At 36.0% G+C, this 23551-nt stretch overlaps 1 protein-coding gene across 6 annotated transcripts in view; it reads left to right on the top strand.

Annotated features, from left to right (window-relative positions):
• The window catches only part of LNPK (lunapark, ER junction formation factor), a 57458-nt gene that overhangs the window by 19342 nt on the left and 14565 nt on the right, over positions 1–23551 (top strand). For all 6 annotated transcript variants that reach the window (XM_084797992.1, XM_084797990.1, XM_084797988.1 and 3 more), the window contains exons 5-9: positions 2266–2324; positions 7123–7163; positions 10357–10440; positions 10526–10577; positions 21646–21843. In XM_084797992.1, coding sequence (XP_084654118.1) covers positions 2266–2324; positions 7123–7163; positions 10357–10440; positions 10526–10577; positions 21646–21843 — 434 coding nt within the window. The remainder of the gene's footprint in view (positions 1–2265; positions 2325–7122; positions 7164–10356; positions 10441–10525; positions 10578–21645; positions 21844–23551) is intronic.

Below are 23551 nucleotides of genomic sequence, written 5' to 3'. Positions count from 1 at the left end.
GGAATGATATGCATGCGAGTACACACACACACACACACACACACACACACACACACACACACTTTTGTGTGGAATGATGTTGGAATTTTGATGGGGATTGCATCGAATGAGTCTGTAGATTGCTTTTAGTTGTGTAGTCATTTTCACAATTTTAGTTCTTCTAGTCCATGAGTATGAATCTGGGGGTCTCTTCATCTGTTAGTGTCTTCTTAAATTTCTTCAGTATTACAAAGTTTTCATTGTAGAGATCTTGCACTTCAATGGCTATGTTTATTCCCAAGTAGTTAGTTTTTGTTTATGAAACAATTATAAATGGAATTGTTTTTTCAATTTCTTTGTCAGCTTGGTTCTTATTTGTACCTAGAAAGGCTACTACTAATTTTGCAATGTTAATCTTGTATCCTGCCTCTTTTTATGAGGGTTTACCAGTTTTTTGGGGGGAGGTTTTTTTGGTTATTTGTTTGTTTGTTTGTTTGTTTTTTTAGGCTCTCTTATGTGTAGAGTTCTGTCACCTGCCAATAAGGATACTTTGGCTTTTCTTTTCCTATTTATACACTTTTATTTTCTTGTTTTGGTGCCTTAGCTGACTAAACTGCACTCTATTATATCAGAATAGAGATGGTAGATACCCTTTCTTGCTCTTGATTTTAGGTAATGATTTGAGCTTTTCCCATTTAGTACAGTGTTGGATATAGGTCTATTTTATATAGCTTTATTGTTTTTTCTATTACTACTTTCCTCACAGCTTTTTTCTTTACATGAAGGAATATTAGACTTTGTTAAAATTTTTCTTGCATTTATTGAGATGACCATATGATTTCTGTCTTGGAGTCCATTAATGTGATGCCTATATTTATTGATTGTGTATATTGCACCATCTCTACATTTCTGCCACAAAACCAGCTTGACATGGCAGATGCTCTTTTTGGTGCTTTCTTGAATTGTAAATATTTTGCTGAGAATTTTTCTATTTCTGTGTTCATTTGGGAGATTGCCTATAGTTGCTTTCTGCTTTGTTATTAAGATAATAGTGGCTTCATAAAAAGTTTGGTAGTGTTATTTCCCTTTCTATTTTATGGAGTAGTTTAAGAAGCACTGGTATTACTTATTTAAAAATAAAGTTGGATTTAGTAGTAAATCCATGTGGGTCTGTTTTTTATTCAATAACATTGCTTATTGTGAATTATTTAATTTTTAATCTTTGTGTGTGTGTGTGTGTGTGTGTGTGTGTAGGGTTGCAGGCATGCCATGACATACTTATGGAAGACAGAGAACAATATTGTGGGATTGGTTATGTGGGTTCTGGGATTGATCTTGAGTTGTAAGGTTTTCACAGCACTTTAACCCACAGTCATCTGGCTGGCCTTGTTTTTATACTGATACTGAATTGAAGAGATGACCTTGACAAGCTTGTGATAGGATTATTTTTGAGTATCACTTAGTTCTTTTAATATTATTAGGTATATTAGTAGTGCAAAGCCTAAAGAGTAATTATGATAAAATCTTAAAAGGAGTTATTTAGCTAAATTTTATTATCAAATATTTATTTCAAAGTAAGGTTTTTTTTTCCCTTCCTAATTTCTTTCTCCAGATAGCTTATGCCATTGAGTAAAGAAGATCCCTCCAATGTTAAATGTGTTTGTCTGTTAACACAAGGAAATAGATAGGAAAAGTTTTTGAAACTGATACTTACCAGAAAGTATTCTTGAGGGTGGAGAGATGGCTCAGTGGTTAGGTGCTTGTGCTGTTCTCGCAGAGAAAGTGAATTCAGTTCCCGGCTTCTGTGTTAGTAGGTTTACATCTGAGCGTCACCTACAGGCGATTGTGCACCTTCTGGCCTCTCTGGACATTCCCACACATATGCACATACACACACATGGAGAATACATATAGATACAAATAAAATAAAATTAATAAATTAAATATAGAAAAATCTATAATATTGTTCTTAATGCCTTGGAGGGCTTGTAGACTCTTTAGAAATTGACAAAAAGCAAGGGTTTCTTTAGAGAAATGTCTTCATACATAGGCAGTTTTATAATTCCAGGGAGAGCTCTCAGAAGGCCCAAGTAGTTTAGGTTGAGAATTTCTCTATTGATAGCTCAGATGAGCTTCTGGTATTCCTTGAAAGAACATAGTAGTTTTTGGCTCTCAATGTGTAGAGAGAAATACCTAACTCTGATTGAAATTGTTTGTTTTCATCTGTAGATTCTGATTCATCTCTTGTAATGATGGATTTTGTTTTGAATTTTGCTTCCTCTTTAGCATCTGGACCATAAGAATTCTGCTTATTTTCTTCTTTTCCAAGAGAACCGAGAGGAATAGTAAGTTTAAATTCCAAATGTTTTTATACATATATATTAAATAGATAAACAAACTCATCTTTCCTGTATGCTATTTTATAAGCCAGTTATGAAATTGTTTCTGAGATGTTAGTGTGGTATCAGAATTGTTTGCTGTACAGCACAACAAAGTCCATGAGTATTGTTTAGATTTTTTTTTAAAATACAAAACAGTTTAAAAAAAAAAAAAAGCCAGGCCAGACGAGGTGGCTCTCACCTTTAATCCCAGCACTCAGGAGGCAGAAGCAAGTGGATCTCTGTGAGTTTGAGGCTGGCCTGGTCTACAAAGGGAGTCCAGAACAGCCAGGCAATACAGAGAAACCTTGTCTCAAAAACAAACCAACCCCAAAAAACAAAAAAATAAAAGCTGATTGAATGTGTTAAATTAATCTTTGTGGGAAACATTGGTACAGAATAAAATGTAGTGTACATATTCTTGTTCTTTTTACTCATTTTATGTGTATGATCATTTCTCCTGCACGCATATAAATACGTGGTAACTGTGGAGTCCAGGAGAGGTCATTGGATCTCAGACTTAGAGCTATAGATGGTTATGAGCACCTGGGTGGGTGCTTGGTATTAATCCTTCCTCTGGAAGAGCGGCCAGTACTGTTTAACCACCGAGCCATTTCTCTAGCCTTTTCTCTTGACTGTATTACTCTCATTAACCTCATAAAAATCTGCTTCTATATATGCTTTATATATGCGTAAACTTTCAAGATTTTTCAAGTTTAAAAAAGTATCTTGCTGGAGACTGGCATGGTGGGCGCATGCCTGTAATCCTAGCACTTGGGGAGGCAGAGACAGATAGGTCTCTGTGCGTTCAAGGCCAGCCTGGTCTATAAAGCAAGTCCAGGACTGCGAAGAATACACAGAGAAACCCTGTCTTGAACTCCTCCCCCCCTACCCCCCAGCTAAAAAAAAAGTCTCTTGCTGGACAGTGTTAGTGCACACCTTTAATCCCAGCACATGGGAGGCAGAGGCAGGCAGATCTATGAGTTTGAGGCCAGCTTGGTCTACAGAGTGAATTCTAGGACAGCCAGGGCTACAGAGGGAAATCCTGTCTTGAAAAACAAAACAAAAGTATCTCAATTAATCAGGGTTATGCATTTATTTATTTATTAAACATTTTTTAGACAATATATTTTGATCACTGTTTTCTCTCCATCAACTCCTCCCAGATCCTGCCCACTTCTTCACCCGCCCAGCTCCATAGCTTTTTTTCTCTCTTTAGAAAACAAATATGCAATTAAAAAAATTAAAAGGCAAAAACAAAGAAAAATCACAAGAAACACACATACACATACTTAGATACATAAAAAAACATAAAAACATAAAATCAGAAATTGTAATATATGAGCAAAACACTGGTAAGACAAAAAAACATGTCCAAACAAAGCAAATATGAGACAAAAAGTTGGCATTTTTGTTCATTTTGTTTTGGCTATCTACTACTACGCATGGGGCCTACCCTTAAGTGTGGTTAATATGCCCACTTCATTGGAGAAAACTAATTTTTCCTTTGCAAGAGGATGCCATTTGGAGATAGCTTTTTGCTTAGGGACAGAGAGCTCGTGTTCATGTCTACCTTTCAGCACTCGGACTATCATGGCTCGAATCTGTGCTACCACAAGTCTCTGTCAGTTCATATGCGCGTCTGTCCTATTCTTTCTGGAAGGCGTTGTTTCCTTGGTGTCACCCATCCTCTCTAGCTCGTAGACTCTTTCCACTGCCTCTACCTCAGCTCCCTCGGCCCTGAGGGAAGCATTTGATGGAGACTTCCCATTTAGTACTGAGTGTTCCAGAGCCTCTCACTCTCTTCACATTGTCCAGTTGTGCATCTCTATGTTAGTTTCCATCTACTAAGAGAAAGTTTTTCTGATGAGGGTTGAGTAAGGTACTGATTGATGGGTACAGCAGAATATCATTAGGAGTCATTTTATTGCTCTGTTCCTTTAGCACAATAGTTCTCAACCTTCCTACTGCCATGACTCCTTAGTACAAGTCCTCATGTTGCGGTGACCCCTAACCATAAAATGTTTGTTGCCACTTCATAACTGTAATTTTTCTACTTTTATGAATTATAATATAAACATTTGATATGCAGATGGGCTTAAGCAGCCCCTGTGAAAGGGTTGTTTGCCCCTGCAAAGCGCTGTGACCTACAGCAGAGACCTGCTGCTTCAGCAGAACAGACACAGTAGCACTGGGTTTCCCTCAGGTCCACGGCCTTTCTCTTCTCAGGCTTTTGGACACCTGAGCAGTGCCAGGCATGGTTCCATTTGGTGAGGTGTGCCTTACATCCGATCAGAGAGTGACTGATCACTCTACAACTCTTGTGCCATCATTACACTAGCATGTCATGCCAAGAGGTCATGGTTGTAGACCACAGGGTGTGTAGCTGGGTTGTAGCTGCTTGCCTTTCTCCTCTGTAGTGTGTAGAGTACCATCCAGTACTGTGAACACTAGTCTTCACTAGGGGTGAAGGCTCTAGCTAAGCACCAGCCTGTCTACTCGGTGTTCAGTGAGGTAGATACATTTATCTTAAATGAACTTGTATATGGTGTGCTTCTTTTTCTTTCCCCCCACTGTACAAAAGTGTAGTCTACTGAACTCTTATGTACCTATGATCCTACTTAAACAGTTATAAACTCATAGTCTATCTTAACTTCGTCTCTGCCTTCACCTTTGTCATTGCTTATATATTTTGAAGAATATCTTACAATAGAATAGTAAAATATAAATGTATTATCATAGTTAAGAATATTCATAAAATAATAATATACATAAAATTTCTAGTATTTTTATAAGTGCTGCTTGTTTTAAAAATACTTTGTTTCAGTATGTACAAAGAGATGACCTTTAAAGTATAGTCCTTGCAAATGACCTCACTTCTTTCCAGTTTGGGATATGTGCTCTATCTCAAATAACCAGTTATTTTCAGACACTTTTGGTTCTTTCACACTTTTTCTTACCCTACTTATTTGGTAAACCTTATCCTGTTTAAATATAATTACATACTTAATCTCTGACAAACACTATTTGAATACACTTATTTATTTTATACTTAAAATCAATCTTATTATATATGTGTGTGCCTGCGTGTGTGTTTATATGCCATATGTATGTACGTGTGTGTGTGTGTGTGTGTGGAGCTAGAAGAGGGTATTGGATCACTGGAACCAGAGTTAGAAGTGGTTGTGAGCTGCCTGGTGTGGGTGCTTGGAACCAAACCCCAGTCACGTGCAAGAGCAGCAGCTGTTCTTCTCCTCCCCTCCTCCTTGTGGTTGGTTTTTTGTTTTGTTTTGTTTTTTGTTTTTTGGAGACAGGATTTCTCTGTGTAGCCCTGGCTGTCTTGGACCTACTTTGTAGACTAGGCTGGCCTCGAACTCACATCAATCCACCTGCCTCTGCTTCCCAGAGTGCTGGGATAACGGGCATGTACCACTCCGCTCTGCACAGCAGGTGTTCTTAACTGATGAGCCATCTCTTCAGTTCCTTAAATACACTAAATATGAACCTAGTTACCAAATTAAATGTGTACTGATAACTGTTATATAGTCTTATTGTTGTTCCCTAGTAAATTTATTTTTTCTTTTCAAAAATCTACATTATTTATTGTGTTTGTATGTGGTCGTGTGTGTGCCACAGTGTACATGTGGAGGCCAGAGAACAACCTGTAGAAGTTACTTCTTATTTTTGCTAAATAAGTATTTTTTCAGAAAAACTAGAAACAATACATTTGCAAAGAGATGTTCTTTTGTTAAAGATTTATTAAATGTGTATTTTTGCCTATATATATATGTGCACCGTGAGTGTCTGGCGCCTGTGGAGGTCGGAAGAGGGCTCAGGTCCCTGGAGCCTGGGGCTAAGGATGGTGGTGAGCCATCATGTGGGTGCTTGGAATTGAACCTGGATCCTGTACAGGAGCAACAAGTGCCATTCATCTCTGGGCCGTCTTTTCAACTCCCTCTTTTTTTCTATAAAATCATTTATTTTTATTAAAATTATTTTATTATTATGTAGCCGTGGCATCTATAAATCATTATGTAGATCAACCTGGACTTGAAATCACAGAGATCTTTCTGCCTCTCCCTGGGATAAAAAGTGTGTGGCACTATTCCTGACTTAAGGGCTACCTTTTGAATATCATGAATCCATTATGCCAGCTTAAATAAGCATGCAAATTTTATAAATCTTTAATTTTGAAAAGTTACTGATAATTCTTTGTAAGTCTCTTCTCAGGTATCATAAAGATTTTCAAAATTTTATCATTTGTTAAAATAAGCAATATGATTCTTATATACAAAGAATATTTTTATTATAATGGGAGATTTGGGATTTGCCAATTAAAGTGGTAGAATGTTCAAAGAGAAGTAAAAGTATTGTTTTTGAAAAATATTAAGAATTTTGTCTATATAAAATTGATTTACATTTCCCTGAATCTTGACATCTGTAATACAGGAAGACTATGAGATGTGTGAGTAGACATTAAGATAGTTTAATCTCTACATACGTGAGATGTGTGAGTAGACATTAAGATAGTTTAATCTCTACATACGTGAGATGTGTGAGAAGACATTAAGATAGTTTAATCTCTACATACGTGAGATGTGTGAGTAGACATTAAGATAGTTTTAATCTCTACATACGTGACAAATTTACATAATTCCTGAACACTTTCTTCTGTTTGCTTCATGTGTATTATTTACGATGATTGATTCTCATATATAAGCATCTTGATATTTGATTTAGCTTTGATTTAAATCTTGTTTTTTAGATGAAGCATTGGATGATTTAAAGTCCCAGAAGAAAAAGATAGTAAGTTAAATTTTATTTAAAGTTAATTTATATAAATAAGTTAAGAACTGGATTATTAATGCTTATATATTATACCCTAGTGATTCTCCAAGGAATACTTTATGACAATATTTTAATGTCAAAATTAAATTATGAATTTTTTTAGTTAATAATACACAGGAAAAAGTAGTTTAGGCATGTAGACGTTTTGAGAGTCTGAGAATTTATGTTAATTGGAAGCTGAGACGTAAGTACATAATTTGTATTGGAGAACTAAATGAGGCACAGAGGGTATAAGGGTGGGTGCCCAGATTGTTTGTTAGAGCCCTAAGTGGAAGGAACATGGACTCGTGTTAATTCTTAGGTTTCTTTAACACCATGGGGGGCGGGGGGGAGACAGGAAAGAGAATGTTAATATTGGTTGTAAGAGACAAATTCAACATGAAAGACTGAAATAAGAGGGAATAAGGTAATTTTCTCCTTAGTATCTTTTACTCTACTCCAGCACTGTTGATCCCATGAATACCTATTATAAAGCTAGTAAGATGAAAAACATTTTTTTGAATGTTTTGGGAAGAATACTAAGAATAAGACAAAAGCCCTGAGGTGTGAGGTTGGCATATAAATGTCTATAATAAGTGAATTGATTTTGGAGTTTGTCTTTTACATATTTTCTTAGTATTAATGCATAGCAGTGGTGCTAACTGCTGATAGTATGATATTCAATATAGAAACTCATAAAATGAAACTTAATCAAGTATATATGGTCAATATAGTGTACTTTTGTCTAGAGTGTAAAAAATCGTACTAATTTTCTTTTGATGTGACAAATACCTGAGGAAAACAACTTAAGTGGATGACAATTTATTTTGGTATCTGACTGTAGAGGCTTCAGCCCTTGAACACTTGTCTGTGGTGACAAGTAGGACCTCATGGCAGGGGTGCATATTGTGTGAAAATAATTTTAAATAAAAATTAAAAACATAGTCGAGAATGGGATGGTACCTATTAGTGTTTTTAAAATTATCTTGTTTAAGATAAATATATGAAACACAGACACACAAGTAAATACTTACTGCTGCCTGATCTACTAGGAACCGCAGTTGTTGAAATAGCATTTTGACTATGAATTATCTGTTAAAGATTATAGCTGTATATAATCTTTTTAAAATTTAAAAACATTTTATCTTTTAAAAACTTTCACTGCATATAATTCTTTTTCTGTCTTTTTCAAGACAGACTTTCTCTGTAACAAGAGGCCTAGCTGTCCTGGACTCGCTTTGTAGACCATACTGGCCTTGAACTCACAGAGCTCTGTCTGCCTTTGCCTCCTGAGTGCTGGGATTATAGGCGTGTGCCACCACGTGGGGCTATATTCATTATATTTATTATGTTACATAAAGACCATTTCATACAAGTATGTATTTTCTCATATTCCCCTGTTGTCCTTCCTTCCACTAATCCCCTTTGTTCCCATGGACAGTTCCACTTTTTCTTCATATATACATGGGTTTTCGTGTCTATAATATTTAGGAATCACATACAGGAGAAATTGTACAGTGTTTTTTAGAGACTGGCTTAATTTTCTTAGTATGCTAATTGTTGTCAACTTAGCAGTAGGGTTCATCTGTAGCTATGCTGACCAAATCAGTAGCTACCTGCCACATTTGACTAGTTACATTTTCATTATTTTTAGTGAAATAAAGCTGTAAACTTAATTTGTAGGTCACAAAGCAATGTTTACAGCACTCACTTATGGTAATCATCTTAGTGATTTCTATTGTGCCAGTGCAGAACAATGACAAAACACGTCTGTCATTACTGAGAGTTCTGTGGAACTTCACAGGTCCAAATGTCATTAAACATCAGAGATTCAATTCTTTAATATTTTGTGATGATGTTGATTTGGGGCTGTAGTCCATGATACTCTTCTCTACCTCCATTCTTAATTTTTTCACTTGTTGAAACTGGATTTTGACATTGCTTATCTTGAGAATTTATTATAATTTGAAATAACTAAAAAAATTTAATTTTACTAAATTGAGATTTATAAATCATTCGTCTAAGGACTTAGCTTCTTAAATTTTAGACATTTAATAGGGAATCTATTAACTCCAGTTGTGGCAGGATATTTCTTTTAAAACTATGCTTTAACTAAGTGAATGTTCTTTGGGTTACTTTTAAAAATAAATAAGTGTCCTTGGAGTGAACAGGACATGTAATGAATGTTAAGTGGTTATTGGTCACTGAGAAGGAAAAGGTCATGTTGCAATTTTTCCAAAAGTATTTTATATTGCACACTAGTTATTTGTCATAACTGACTGTCTGGTACTAAAATTCAACTTTTTCTGATCTTGGACCACAACTGCCAAGATGATATTTTACTAGTGATTACTTACTTTTAAAACTGAACCCTTGTATTAGGCTATAAAGTGACTTGAGAACATTGTAAATAAAGTGCTATAACAATGAGGTATTTTAATTACAGTCCCTAATGTGAGCATAGAACTCAGTAAAATTTTTACTTAAATTCTGTGTTTGTTTGTTTGTTTTATCCTTCTAAGGTAGTTTGAATCTAAGTGAAAAAAGAGGAGGTGGAACACGTTCGCATTTTGAGTCACTTGAGCAAATTCCATGGCTGTTCTCCCAGTTAGTGGGTTTTCACTGCGTTTGCAGCAAGCTAATTGCTTCTGCTAATAAATAATCTAAAATCGATGCTGACAGCAGTTAATTGGCACAGAGATTTTATTTTGTAAAGCTCTTGGCTAACGACCTTCTTAAATTAATAGCATTAAGTGCTATGAGGAAATAAATCTGAGGAATTGCCTGTCATTTGCTTGTCATGTCTAATAACTTCCAATAATGATGGCTGATAGATTTTTGCACATTCCATTATTGAAGTTGGTGCATGTAATTATTCTCCTCATTATATGTAAACAATTAGCCATATTTGGTATTTCCTTGCAGTAAAGCTGTTAAAATGGAAAGCAATGTATTAGAGGTTGGAAACTATTTTAAAGGCTTGGATTTTAATTATTTGATTGCAGGAAGTCTTTTGGTTTAGATACATTTTGCTGGATATAAGTACAAAAAGGAGAGGGGTGACTTTATCTTCCTTAATTCCAAGATTGATATTTTAATACCTTTTGAGTAAGATTTATAAAAATAGTATTTTTCAGAATATATCGCAGTTAATGGAAATTTTTGTTTGTAGCTTGAAGAAGTCATGGAAAAAGAAACTTATAAGACAGCTAAATTAATTCTTGAAAGATTTGATCCAGACTCAAAGAAAGCAAAGGTAAAACTGATACCACTCTTTTTTCATTACAATTTTTACATTGTAATGGGGCACTGTATAATTTAAACATTATTGTAATTGACAGGAGTTTGAGCCGCCATCTGCTGGAGCAGCTGTAACTGCAAAACCAGGACAAGGTAAATAACTTTGTAGAAACTGCTGCTGCTGTTGGAAAGATCCATATTTACCCAAGTGAGTTCACAAGTGTGTGTTGGTGGTGTGTAAAAAGTTAAATGCTTTTCTGTTAGTTTATACTTGGTAATCTGACATAAACACTAATTTTATTTCATTTTTATTTTGGAGGTATATATTGATAGAATATTGAATATTGAGATTAAAGTATAATTGGTTTTAATCATGAAATTTAATTAATATCACTTGTATTTTATAAGCTTTTCCTTTTGTAAATAATAATTTTTAGAATATATGTTATTACTATATTTTTATTTTTATGATTTCCTTCTGGAGAATTTTTTTTAGCAAGGTTGAAGTTTGATCTAAAATTAACATATTTATTTAATAAAAAAGTAAAATTAAAAATGAGAAAAAAAGAAAATTGAATTTCATGTAACAACAAATTTCTGGTGTTGTGTTACCTACCGTACATCATCAGCATTACATTAAGTATTATGTTAAATTTCAAGTCTTTTTATTTTTATTGTCAGTTATTTTAATTTATTCTTATTGTGTATATGATGTGCCAAGGCTTACATCTAGAGGTCAGAGGGCAAGTCTGGAGTTGACTCAATCCTCCCGCCTGTATGTGAGGCGCAGGGCTTGATCAGGTTCTCAGGCTTATGAGCTAGCCAGTTTGAGTTTGCCTTGAGTTTTTAGATGTTTGTATTTTTTCACTAGAATCTGAAAAGTTTTTAAGATTTTCTGGCCTTGAAGAATCTCAGATACATAGAAAACTGTAACTCTTGTCCTTGCAGAACTGAGACCTGGTTTTAAAGTTACAGTAGTACCATAACTTTGGAAGGTAGTTTTTATCAATCTCCAAAAGAGCCATGGAGAGAAATGAGTCACATTTTTAGGTTTTCTAGTTGGTATGGTTGTGTGGAAAGAATTCACTCTCTCAGCCTTTATAACTAGGATTTTTTGGGTTAGCGTGTTCTTTCTTTCTTTTTTTAAAGTTTTGACTGCTCTTTTGGTAAAAGCAAAAGTTCATATACTATTAAAATAAATTACTTATACATGTTTCTAGTAAAATTCCCATTTCATAACTAGTGTTAAATTTTCCTATAGTTTATACATCTGTTATACATAGAAAAAGTTTTGATCGATGTAAAGCATTTTTGTATATATAGTACTACTTCCTAAAAAATACTGAATTCATAGGAGCAGAGAGTAAAATTGTTGTTTCTAGAGATATAGAGGCGATGGGAGCCGTAGGGAGACAGAATTTTAGGAATATAGACGAATGCAATGCCTAGACAGCTGATGTACAGTATAGTGACTGTAGTTAGCAATGCTGCGTGTGTACTTGAAATTTGCAAAGACAGTAGATTTTATGTGTTCTCTCCACATACGGAAAACCTGGTATAATATGACTAATTAGCTTGACTGTAGGAATTATTTAATAATGTGTGAGACATTTTTTGATAAGTAGTAATGCTAGTAAATATGTTTTTCAATGTGATATCTTACAGAAAGCTGTGGCTGTTACTTTAAAACACATTCTTAGGTATTTTATAATTTAGTTAAACTTATTTTGAGAATTTAAACCTTTCTTAGAAACTTTTGAGGCCCAAATGAAATTTTTTTCTTTTGACGTCATATCATAATTATAGATAAGCTGCTGCTGTTTTCATTTGCTTTGGATACCTGTACTGCTTGCGGACTCTTACAAGTCATATTTAGCTGTGTTGTGATCAATCATTTAAAAACGTGCAGAAGGAGCAGGCAGGATGACTCTGGGTAAAGGCACTTGCTGCTGTGCATGATGACCTGACTTCACCCCAGGATCCACGTGTTGGAAAGAGAGGCCTGAGGCCTGAGGCAAGCTGTCCTTGGTCTCCACACATGCATCATGGTGTGCATGCACACATTCTTCCCTCTCAAATTCATACAGACATTTAATTAAACATTTACTGAATACTTGCAGGCAGATACTTTGGAGAATAAAGTAATGACTTTTTGTTTGTTTGTTTTTGTTTTTGTTTTCTCTGGGTAGCCCTGGCTATCCTGGACTCACTTTGTAGACCAGGCTGGCCTTGAGCTCACAGAGATCCTGCCTCTGCCTCTCAAGTGCTGGGATTGCAGGCGTGCACCACTGCCACCCAGCTGCCTTCTTTTTTTTTTTTTTTTTAAAGTCTAAATTTTGGTTGACAAAGTGAGAACAAGTACTGAATACATATATAGCATTCATCTGTGGCCCTTGAAAAAATCCACTCTCCAAAAGGAGTCTATGTAAGTGTCTTTATTTTCTTAGCTCTCTTGCAGATTGCTGAGCTGCAGCTGATGCATGTATAATAGACATCTTAATTTTGTATAACTGAGTTGTTAATGATGCTGACTGTGCTTGGACTGATTACAAATTCTGAGGATAGCATTGTTTGGTTTGCCTAGGTTTTACGTAAAATATTGTGCTTACTGGATGATTAACCCATCGTCCCTGACATTCTCTTTTAATCCCAAATAGATTTCTTTTTTGTTTTAAAAACAGTAGACAAATGGCAAAGACAGTATAGAGTTCCTGTTTGTTCTTGTACCAACTTTCTCCTGTTACCATAACAAGAAGGTGTGTTTGTAGCCACAAGATGTGTTACTGTTAACTAAAGGCTGGACCTCACCTGTTCCTCTTTTGTGATACCATTTGAGTTCTGTCCTGTGTTTAGTTGTCTTTTCTCCTTAGAACTCTTTTAGTGGTTTCAGGAATTTTCTTTCATTCTTTTTTTTTTTTTTTGTGATGATCTTGTAAGATCTTTCCTTAATATGTTTTGGTAAGGAATTTTTGTGTTTAATCTTAAAATATGGGTTATAATTGATATGAAATATGAAGGAATAAACATAAGAAGCAGGGACCTGTGTGTGTATACACATTAAATAGTGCCATTGCTGCTTGGATGCTTGTACTGTCACGGACTAGAAGATGGAGAGATTTTTGTCTCAGTATATTAAAAAGCAATAGAGCTCGAATGGAAATCAAAAATGAAATTTGCCATAGAATAAACTCCTGCATACTCTCCATATCATATAGAAATATAAGCATTTGCGGATGATGAAAAATGAAATTTCTTTCAAGATCTTGATTATACAGGACTAAATTTTTCAAGGACTAAGCCTTTTTATTTTCAAGGTCTTGAAATACTGGACTGTATTTAATTCTTATGCACTGTGTTAGGTGGGGCTACTATAGCTATGATTAAACACCATACCAAAAGCAAGTTGGGAAGAAAAAGTGTTTATTTTTATTTGGATTTTAACACATCCACATCCGTGTTTATCATCAAAAGAAATCAAGACAGTAACTCAAACAGGGCCGGAACCTGGAGGAGAAACTGATGCAGAGGCTGTGGATGGGTGCTGTCTTGCCCCTCATGGCTTGCTCAGCATGCTTTCTTACAGAACTCAGGTCCATCAGGCCAGGGATGGCACCCACAATTGGCTGAGCCCTCCTCCAACAATCACCAATTAAGAAAATGCCCTACAGGTTTGCCCACTGTCCAATCTTATGGAGGCATTTTCTCAATTGGGGTCCCTTTCTCTAAAATGACTTTAGCTTGTGTCAAGTTGACATAAAGCTATAGAGCATATGTACTAATAATGTCTGTTTTTCTTTCAACAAATGCTTATTGAGTGTCTGTTTGCTACAAGAGACTTTGTTTTTGTTTCCCAAGTTGTAAAGTGGTAGACAATAAATTAGTACTAAATAGAGTAAAATAAAGGTTGATAAACAGGAAGTCCCTACAGGGAGGGCAGATTGTAGTTTTATTAGGTAGAGTTTCTGGGAAAGATCTCATTGATGACATGTTTTTAAAGACAGGAAAGAAATAAGCATATGAGTTATGTAGATACCTGAGGAGATCATTCCATAGACAATGGTTAGTATGTAAAAAAAACTTGATGCCTTGATGGACTGCAAATATTTTCTTTCCTCTTCTGGGGGTGGGGTTTCATGTGAAGAAGCAATAAAATTATTAAAAGATATTATGTGTAACATTATGGAATAGAGTTTTCTTTATAATACAATGGGGCAAACCACTGTAGCCTATGGATTCTATTTTTTCCTCTTACTGAAAATAGATTTTTTTCTCATATAGTATATTTTGATTATGGTTTCCTCTACTCCTGGTTTCTCCCCACTTTCTTCCATCCAGATCTATTCCCCTCTCTCTGTTTTATTAGAAAACAAACAGGCTTCTAAAGGATAATAATAAAACATAATAAGATAGAATAAAAACTAACACATTGGAGTAGGACAGAACAAACAAATCGAAGGAACAAAGCCAAAGAAAAGGCAAAAGAACCAGAGAGCCACTTGTTTGCACACCCAGGAATCCCATAAAAACACTAAATTGGAAGCTATAATATTTTTGCAGTGGACCTGTAGGGTAAAAAGAGAGAAAATAAAATAAAAATGTAAAGATAAGTTAAAACAAACAAACAAACAAAGCCCTGACAGGACATTAAGGATCCTTGAAATATGTGGTTGAACTCGTTTTCTGTTGGCATCTACTGCTGGGCATGCGGCCTACCTTAAGAGTAGTTTGTGTCCCCATGAGACTCCCTTGGAGGAAACTGCATTTTCATTTGCAAGTGGTTATCATTTGGAGATGGCTCCTGGGTTAGGGATGGGGCCGTGTGTCCCCATGTGGAGTAGACCCACAAAGGGTGTGCGTGCCACCTCCATCTCTGTAAACTCATAGTGCACCGATCCTGTTGATTAAGAAAGTTCTGTTTGCTTAGTGTCCTCTATCCCCTCTGGCTCTTACACTGTGTCCTCCTTCTCTTCCATGGGGTTCTCTGATCTCTAAGGGAGGGCTTTGGTGGAGAGATTCCCATTGAGGGCTGAGTGGTTCAAGTCTCTCACTCTCTGCATGTTATTGTCTGCCTGTAAGTTTCTGTGTTTGTTGCCATCTGTTATAGGAGGAACTTTCTCTGATGATGGCTGAGCAAGGCACTGATTTATGAATATAGCAGAATGTCATTAGGGGTCATTTTATTGCTATGTTCTTTTAGTAGAACAGTAAGTGGTATTTAGTTTCTGTCTAGGTCCCTGAGATATGTAGTCTTAGGTTCTTGGCCACTCATTCAGATATTGGTTTGTTACTCTCATAAACTTTGCCCCACCATTGCGCTACCATATCTTGTGGGCAGTCTACCATTGTAAGTCAAAGGGCTTGTAAGCTGGGTTGGGGTTTACATTTCTCCTTTGGCAGCATGCATAGTACATCCTGTACCAAAGATGATGGCATGTAGGGGTGAAGGTTCTGTGTAGGCACCAGCTGGACTTTTCCAAGTTCAATGAATTGTATAGGTATTACCTTCAGCAAAAGGGCCTTGCCATCAGTTTGTAGAGAGCAATTTACAGTGTTGACAACAGCCGTGTGTGTGTGTGTGTGTGTGTGTGTGTGTGTGTGTGTGTGTGTGTGTGTGTGTGTGTTCTTGTTCCCATAGGACTCCTTTGGCCAACAACTCTTCTTAAATGTAACCTATTTCTGATACTGGAAACTTTATTTGGTGACAAGAGATGCCCAGTTGGGGCTCTGTTTCCCCCATTATTTGGCAATTTCATTTAGATTGCCTTCATATATTTATATATTTTAGGACGCTTCTACTGTATTAGGTTTCCATACCGCCCTTCAGGTGGCCCATAATTTTAGCTGTCTCTCCATATGCTCTCCCTTGTCCATCTTTTTTTTCTCCTTCCCTCCCCACTTGATCCTCTTGTTCCAGCCCCTGCCCCACATCCATCTATAACTCTTCATTTCCTATTCCTAGGGGGAATCTGTCTCCTCCAGTCCCTTACTCTATACCTAAGATCTGTGGTTCTACAGCTTATAGCCTGGTTATCATTGATTTAACAGCTTTGTCTCTCTTGGGTTACCTTACTTAGGATCATTTTTCTAGTTCCATCCATTTCATTTCATGATTGCATTTTTTAAAACCAGGTAAGTAATATTCCACATTTTCTTTATCCATTCATCTGCTGAGGGTTATCTGTGTTGTTTTCAATTTCTGGGTATTATGAATAGAGTAGCAATGAACATGGTTAAGCAAGTGTGTCTGTGGAAAGATGGTATGTCCATTGGGTGTTTGCCAAGAGTGCTATAGCTGGATCTTGAGGTAGATAGATTCACATCTTCCTGAGGAACCTTGCTGCACTGCCTTCCATAGTGGCTGTGCAAGTCTGCCGTCTCACTAGCAGTGGATAAGTGTTCTCCTTACTCCATATCCTCACCAGCATGAGCTGTCATTTGTTTTGTTGCTGTTAGCCTTTGTGATGGGTGTAAGATTAGATTAAAAAAAAAAAACCCAGGGAGTTTTTATTTTTATTTATAATAAATATTTTTTTGACTGCATATGGGATAAGGCTACTGGTGGTTCAGAAGATTACAGTGATGGTATTTTCCTGACGATGTGTAGTCTTCGGTGTAACTTGTATGAAGTCACTGTCAAACCTGCAAGACCACATTTATGTACCCATTGTTTTCAAGATTGTTGGTAACATGGGCATACTTTCTCCAATAACCTTGCCTCCTTGTGTCACAAGGCCCAACTCACATTCAATGCAATAACTGCCTTTGGTGATCACACCCAGAATTATAGTGGGTGTGATGGAGTCTTTTCACACCAGGTATTGGCAGGCAAGAGGTACCTTTCAGTTCAGGGTGTATGAAATGGGCTTTTTTTTTTTTTTTTTTTTTAATGTAGGCCCATTGGCCTAATGAACTTTTCATATTTAGGTGGTTTTCTTGTAAACCATTAGCAACAAAACAGATTTTAGGAGCCATCGTCTTCCATACCTTTTCTTTTTCCTGTTTGAATAACTTTTAATACTTTTGTTTCTCCTTGGGCATGGACTTTGAGTACAGGGACATCCCATTTTCCTGCCTCCACTTTCCATTTCTGTTTAATCATGTTGGAAGGTGCTTTTGCTCTAGACTGTCCCCCTCTGTCCAACAGGTAGGCAGGTACTGCTTCCTGTGGCATCTGCTCATTGTTCTTCTGTTTTGTGTTTGTCTTTTTTATTTGTACTTTCTTGGCACCATCATGGCCTACCTTCCTTCCTTCCTTCCTCCCTCCCTCCTTCCCTCCCTCTCTCCCCTCCCTTATCTATCTATTTCTTTCTTTCTTTCTTTCTTTCTTTCTTTCTTTCTTTCTTTCTTTCTTTCTTTCTTTCATCCAAACGATATCCATAATGTTTATTATGGTGTAACTCAATATATTTATTTTGTGGCGTGATGACAGTTGCGGACATGCCTGTGACCTTGGCTGTCAAAAACCTCTTAACTTCTGGGTCTCACTGGCCCTTCAGCCTACTTCACTCAGGCCAGAATGGGAAAAGTGAAAACTTTTTTTTTTTTTAACTTGGAGATTAGATAGAATACAGAACAGAGTTGAGACATATAAATTAGTTAGGATATAATCTAGTATAGATACAAGAGGAGGGCATACACCAAACAAAGATATGGCAACATAAGTGGAAAAAAAGAGACTAGAACAGTGGTTTTCAAACTCTGGGTTTCAATCCCTTTGTGTGTCCAATAACCCTTTAATAGGAGTCACATACTAGATATCTTACATATCAGATATTTACATTCAGCTCATCACAGTAGCAAAATTACAGTTATGAAGTAACAATGAAAACAAGTTTATGGTTGGGGCTCCCCACAACATGAGGAACTGTAATAAAGGGTCACAGCGTTGGAAAGGTTGAGAACTACTGAACTAGAGAGAGGACTCAAGAGTCGATTGACATGGTTTGGTGGTGATAAAATTTGGAAAGTAGGGGATGAGAGGAGGAGTCAGTAAATCATTTATATTATCTACCAAGACTCTTGAGAGGCATTACAAAATAATAGTGTCAAAGATCTGGTATTGTTTCCATGTGAGAATCTGTAAGCAACCATGTGCTTGGCACAGTCTTATCTCCTTCTGCTAAGGAGATACTTCCATGAATATTCCGTAGCGTCCTTGATCTGGGAGTTGATATTTAAGTCAGTTGGAAGTTGAAATTGAAAATTCCTAGGTCAGCCATTCGTGGTGGTGCAGACCTGTAATCCCAGCACTCAGGGATCAGAGGCAGGCAGATCTCTGTGAGTTTGAGGCTAGCCTTGTTTACAAAGTGAGTCCAGGACAGCCTCGGCTACACAGAGCAATCCTGTCTTGAAACAACAACAACAACAAAGAAAATTCCTAGGCTAATTTTGAAAAATAAAATTAAGTCATAGTTTTCACTATAGAATATACATCTCAAGAGTTAATTAACAGAAAGCTACAGATGCAGATTCTAATTTCAAAAATAGTTATATTTTTCACTAAAGAAACTCAGAAATAACTTATGAGATGTTTAATATGTAAATTAATATCTGTATTTTATTATTTAATTTGTATGAATGGTTTGCTTGCCTGTTTATCTGTGTGTGCCTGGTGCTGGAAGAGGACAGAAGAAAACAGATCATCTGGAACTGGAGTTAAAGACCATTGTGAGCTTCTGTATGGGTGTTGGGAATCAAACCCAGATCCTGTGGAAAAACCTCTATCGCTTTTAACCACTGAACCATCTCTCCAATCCCCTAATACTTGTATTTTTAAAAATGTTTAGGGTCTGGAGAGATGGCTTAGTGGTGAAGAACACTTGTTACGCCCACCACCAAGACAGGGCTTCTCTGTCCAGCCTTGTCTATTCTGGACTCACTTTGTAGACCAGACTGGCCTCAAACTAACAGAGCTCCGCCTGCCTGTGCCTCTGGAGTGCTGGGATTACAGGTGTGCACCACCACACTTGTTCTTACAGAGAACCTTGGGCTCTGCTCCCAGCACCTGCATGGTGGCTCACAACCACATACAACTCTAGTTCCAAGGGATCTGATGAGGACACCAGGCATGCACATGGTTCACATACATACACAAAGACAAAACACTTACATATAAAATAAATCAGTAATTTAAAAATATGGTTTTTCTTCATTAAGTGTGCTACATGCTTTCCCGTGCCTGTGGAGGACCAAGCAGGGTGTTGGATCCCCTAGAACTGAGGTTATAGACAGTTGTAAGCTACCCTGTGGGGGCTGGGAACTGAATCTAAATAGTCTGTAAGGGCAGCAAATGCTGTTAACTGCTAATCATCTTTCATTCCCTGTAAAAAGTAATCACTGTGGAAACAAGATTGCTTAAGAGTGCTTACCTTATTATTTTTTTAGTTTTCATTTTTCTAGTGCTAGGGATTGAGTTCAGGGCCTTGCACATTCTTGTCAGTTGTGTACTACTAAACTATAGCCACAGCCCTTAACTTTTTTGACCCTGGACTGGTCTCCCTATGTACCCTAGACTGAATTTGAGTTTATCCCTGCCTTTGCCTCTTTACTACTGGAATTACTTGTGCATTACTGTACCTGGCTTATATTGCTTAGTTTTTGGTTATCATAATCTATAAAACATACTTATTAATGCTAATGCTAATAAGTATTGTTTATTAGGTACTTTGCATGTGCTCTGGCTAAGTTCTTTGTGTTGATTTTTCTCATTTAATCTTTACAATAACCATAACCATTAACTCTTCACTATGAGGAAATGAAATGAAGAGATGTCATCGATTTAGAAAAAGCTGTGTGCATATGAAGTAAACAATAAAGCTAAAGTTAAGGAACTTTGAATATAGTTATAACGTGTTTTATAATTACTTTAAACTTTATTTTCTTCCTTTTGTTTATTCTAAAATAGTAGTTTGATTCTGTTGCCTTATTTTGATTTTAAAACCAGAATAGATAGGCATATTCTCATACTTGGTGACTGAATTTTTTGACTGTGATTATTGGTGAAAGCATTCAGTCATCCTTGCCATGAATTTGCTTTAAGCTGAAGATGTAGCTCAGTTGGTAGAGTGTGCCTAGCATATGCAAGTCCTAGGCCTGATGCTGCCTGCCTCTAACTCAGCTCAAGGATCAGAAGTTCCAGGTCATTCTCAGTTACCTAGGGAGTCTGAGGCCAGCCTGTGATATATGTACCTATCCAAACAAACAAAAGTTTAAAGCCCTGTCAGGTAGAATCCAAGTCCAAAGTGTTTCATTCACTTTACTGTTTAGGCCAATCAACATATAATCTCTTTAGTTTCAGTCCAGTAATTTAGGCTTGTGAGAGTTTAATGTAATATGTAGAATTAAAAAAATTATAAAGGGTTCTTTTTTACTTGATATCTAACACTAAGTATAAAAGGGAATGTTAGAATTTTATTTATGTCATCTAGTAGGGCTCATGAAAGACTCTGTGTAACCAGTTAGTAAATTCTGTTAGAGCCATAGGGTCCTTTTTGCAGCTTAACAACTGTTTGAAAGCAGCTATAGACAATATGTAAGCAAGAGAGAGAAGCTATTTTTCCAATGAAACTTAAGCTACTTAAATTTGGCACATTTGACTAATCTTTATTACAGAGAATCTTGTAATTTCTAAAATTGAAAGCTAGGATTCATGTGTGACAAAATATTATATATGGAAAGTGGAACTTTTCCTTCTACGAATGTAGTGGCACAAATAAATGTGCCAAAAAGGCAATTCTAGTGTGAACAAATAGGTACCTAAATAGAGAAGTATACTTTTCAGTAGCATTTTATGACTACTTGGATTATTTTATTATTCTAGAATATACATGTAGATAGATATTTCCTTATTAAAATTACTATTTTTAGTCTTGAAAGCAAATCTACTGTTTGAAGTTTCACTAATTCTGTTGTTTTCTTTCCCATACCATAGGAAGGCTTATTATAAAAAGATGTGACACACACCTGGGTGGTGATTTTATTATATTGAATTTACTTTTAAAATATCAGTAGATAGAAAAATCAAATTTAGTTATATAAATGTACAGTTGAGTTATGGGTTCATAAAAAGTCTTCTACTTTTTGATGTCATGTAGCGTTTGCATTATAAGTGGTTAGATACAGTGTTTTTTGGTGCCATAGCATTTTAGACAACGACATTTATAGTTTTGTGGCTGATATGGTATATCAGACTTTAAGTCTAGATTATACTTATTATTTTCAGAGATTCGTCAGCGGACTGCAGCTCAAAGAAATCTTTCCCCAGCACCAGCAAGCTCTGGTCAGGGCCCTCCTCCACAAGTTCCAGTATCTCCTGGGCCATCAAAGGACGCTTCAGCTCCCGGGGGACCACCAGAAAGGACTGTTGCTCCAGCCTTGCCCAGGCGCCTTGGATCCCCTGCTACTTCAGTGCCTGGAATGGGTAAACAAAGCACTTAATGTTATTTACAGTTTATATTGTTTTCTCTGGTTACCAATAAAATGGGCCATTTTCAGACAGTATGGAAATGGCATTTCATTTGGAAATAGCAGAGCAGTTATCTGATTAAGCAGGAGCTCCATATTCAATTAGCTATAACTCTTTACAGCTGGCACCTTGTGATACCAAAACCTATTTCTTGAGCTCATTTAACTGTTATGGCTTCTTTGTTTAAGTGGCAATAAAACTTTGTAGCATTCTGTAGTCTACAGTGTAGCATTATCTTTTTATATTCAATTCTTAGAATGGCTCCAGATTTATATATGTGTGGTGGGATAGTGGAGAACCCTTTAGAAAGTATTCATATTCTTTGCTAATTTCTCATATAGACACTAAAACATTACTATTACCATATTTCAGAAAAAATGTTCAAGGATTGTGCCTGATACTACTTTTGTAAATAGGATCTAGTAGATTTCCCCCTCTAACTCATGGAACTGTAGTATTTTCTGATGGGTTCTTTTTAAGTTCTGGTAAAAGTGTGATGGATCTCTAGATTTTATTCAGGCATGTAACATATGGCCAAATACTTTGTATTTTTTTGAAGTGTGATTAGGGCTTGGAAATCTACTCACAGCTTTAGCAGGTGACATTATTTCATGTATATTCCATGTCAGATTATTAAATAAGAATAAGTTACACTTGACTTATGGTGTTTATCCAATTCCGGTACTTTACTATTTCATAGCTAATTACTACCATATAAATAGAGTCTATAATGACTTTGAGACTAGACCCTACTTTAATCAGATAGGTTATTAGAACATTTATGAAAGTAAAAAACACCAGCTTTTCTTATGGTAGATTCTTGCATGTGTTCCTTTAAAAATGCAACTAAGATTTTAGAAGACTAGGAAACCATTGCTTTATAAATAAAAGGAACTGACTACAAATGAAATGCTAAAAAATATTACAGCATTTAAAATATTTTTAATAAGACCTCAAAATTTTATGTGTAATGACAAAAGTAGTCATATATTGGGTGAAATTGAGAAAGTTAAATGGATTGAAAATAATTGATTTGAGATACATACCTGTAGTTTGTAAATTCAAGTTTTGGTTGTTTAACATAAGAACTTCAGGTGAGAGCCTCTGACTCACATGCAGCTGAGCCACTTACATAGTTGTAAGGACTACACTATGTAGCACAGGGCTGAACAAGCAGCTAGACCTTAAATTTTATGTGTTTGTAAATAAAGCATGTTTTGCTGAAGTTTCTAATTAGCTTGTATGGAAGTACTGTTTATATTGTGCATTGCCAAAAAAGTGTGAATGTTAATAATTTATCATAGAGAAGATTAATAATTCATTTTTTGTTTTAACATATTTGCAAGAGAATCAATTTAATGTGTAATACCACAGTGCTCCCATATGTTTGGAAATTAATAACCAGCAGGTACTTGATAATTTGCCAAACTGTGTAAAAATGCCCAGCATTCCTACAATAATTGCTTTTGATGTTTATTTACTGCTACCCATGTAGCATGAGTATTAAAATGCATTATTTTTAAAGTTACCAAGTTATTTAACCAAATTATTACCAAGTTGCAGGAAGCTTAAGTTACTTTAATGAAATTTTTGTTTTATGTATCCAGATTGCGTTGTGGATATACTCACTTTAAATATGTAAAAGTAAAATACTCCAGCAATT

This window comes from Acomys minous (genome assembly GCF_964271855.1).
Source record: "Acomys minous genome assembly, chromosome: 10".
NCBI classification, from domain to species: domain Eukaryota; kingdom Metazoa; phylum Chordata; class Mammalia; order Rodentia; family Muridae; genus Acomys; species Acomys minous.
The sequence above is the reverse complement of the archived record's forward strand: the minus strand, read 5'-3'. Positions and strand labels throughout refer to the sequence as shown.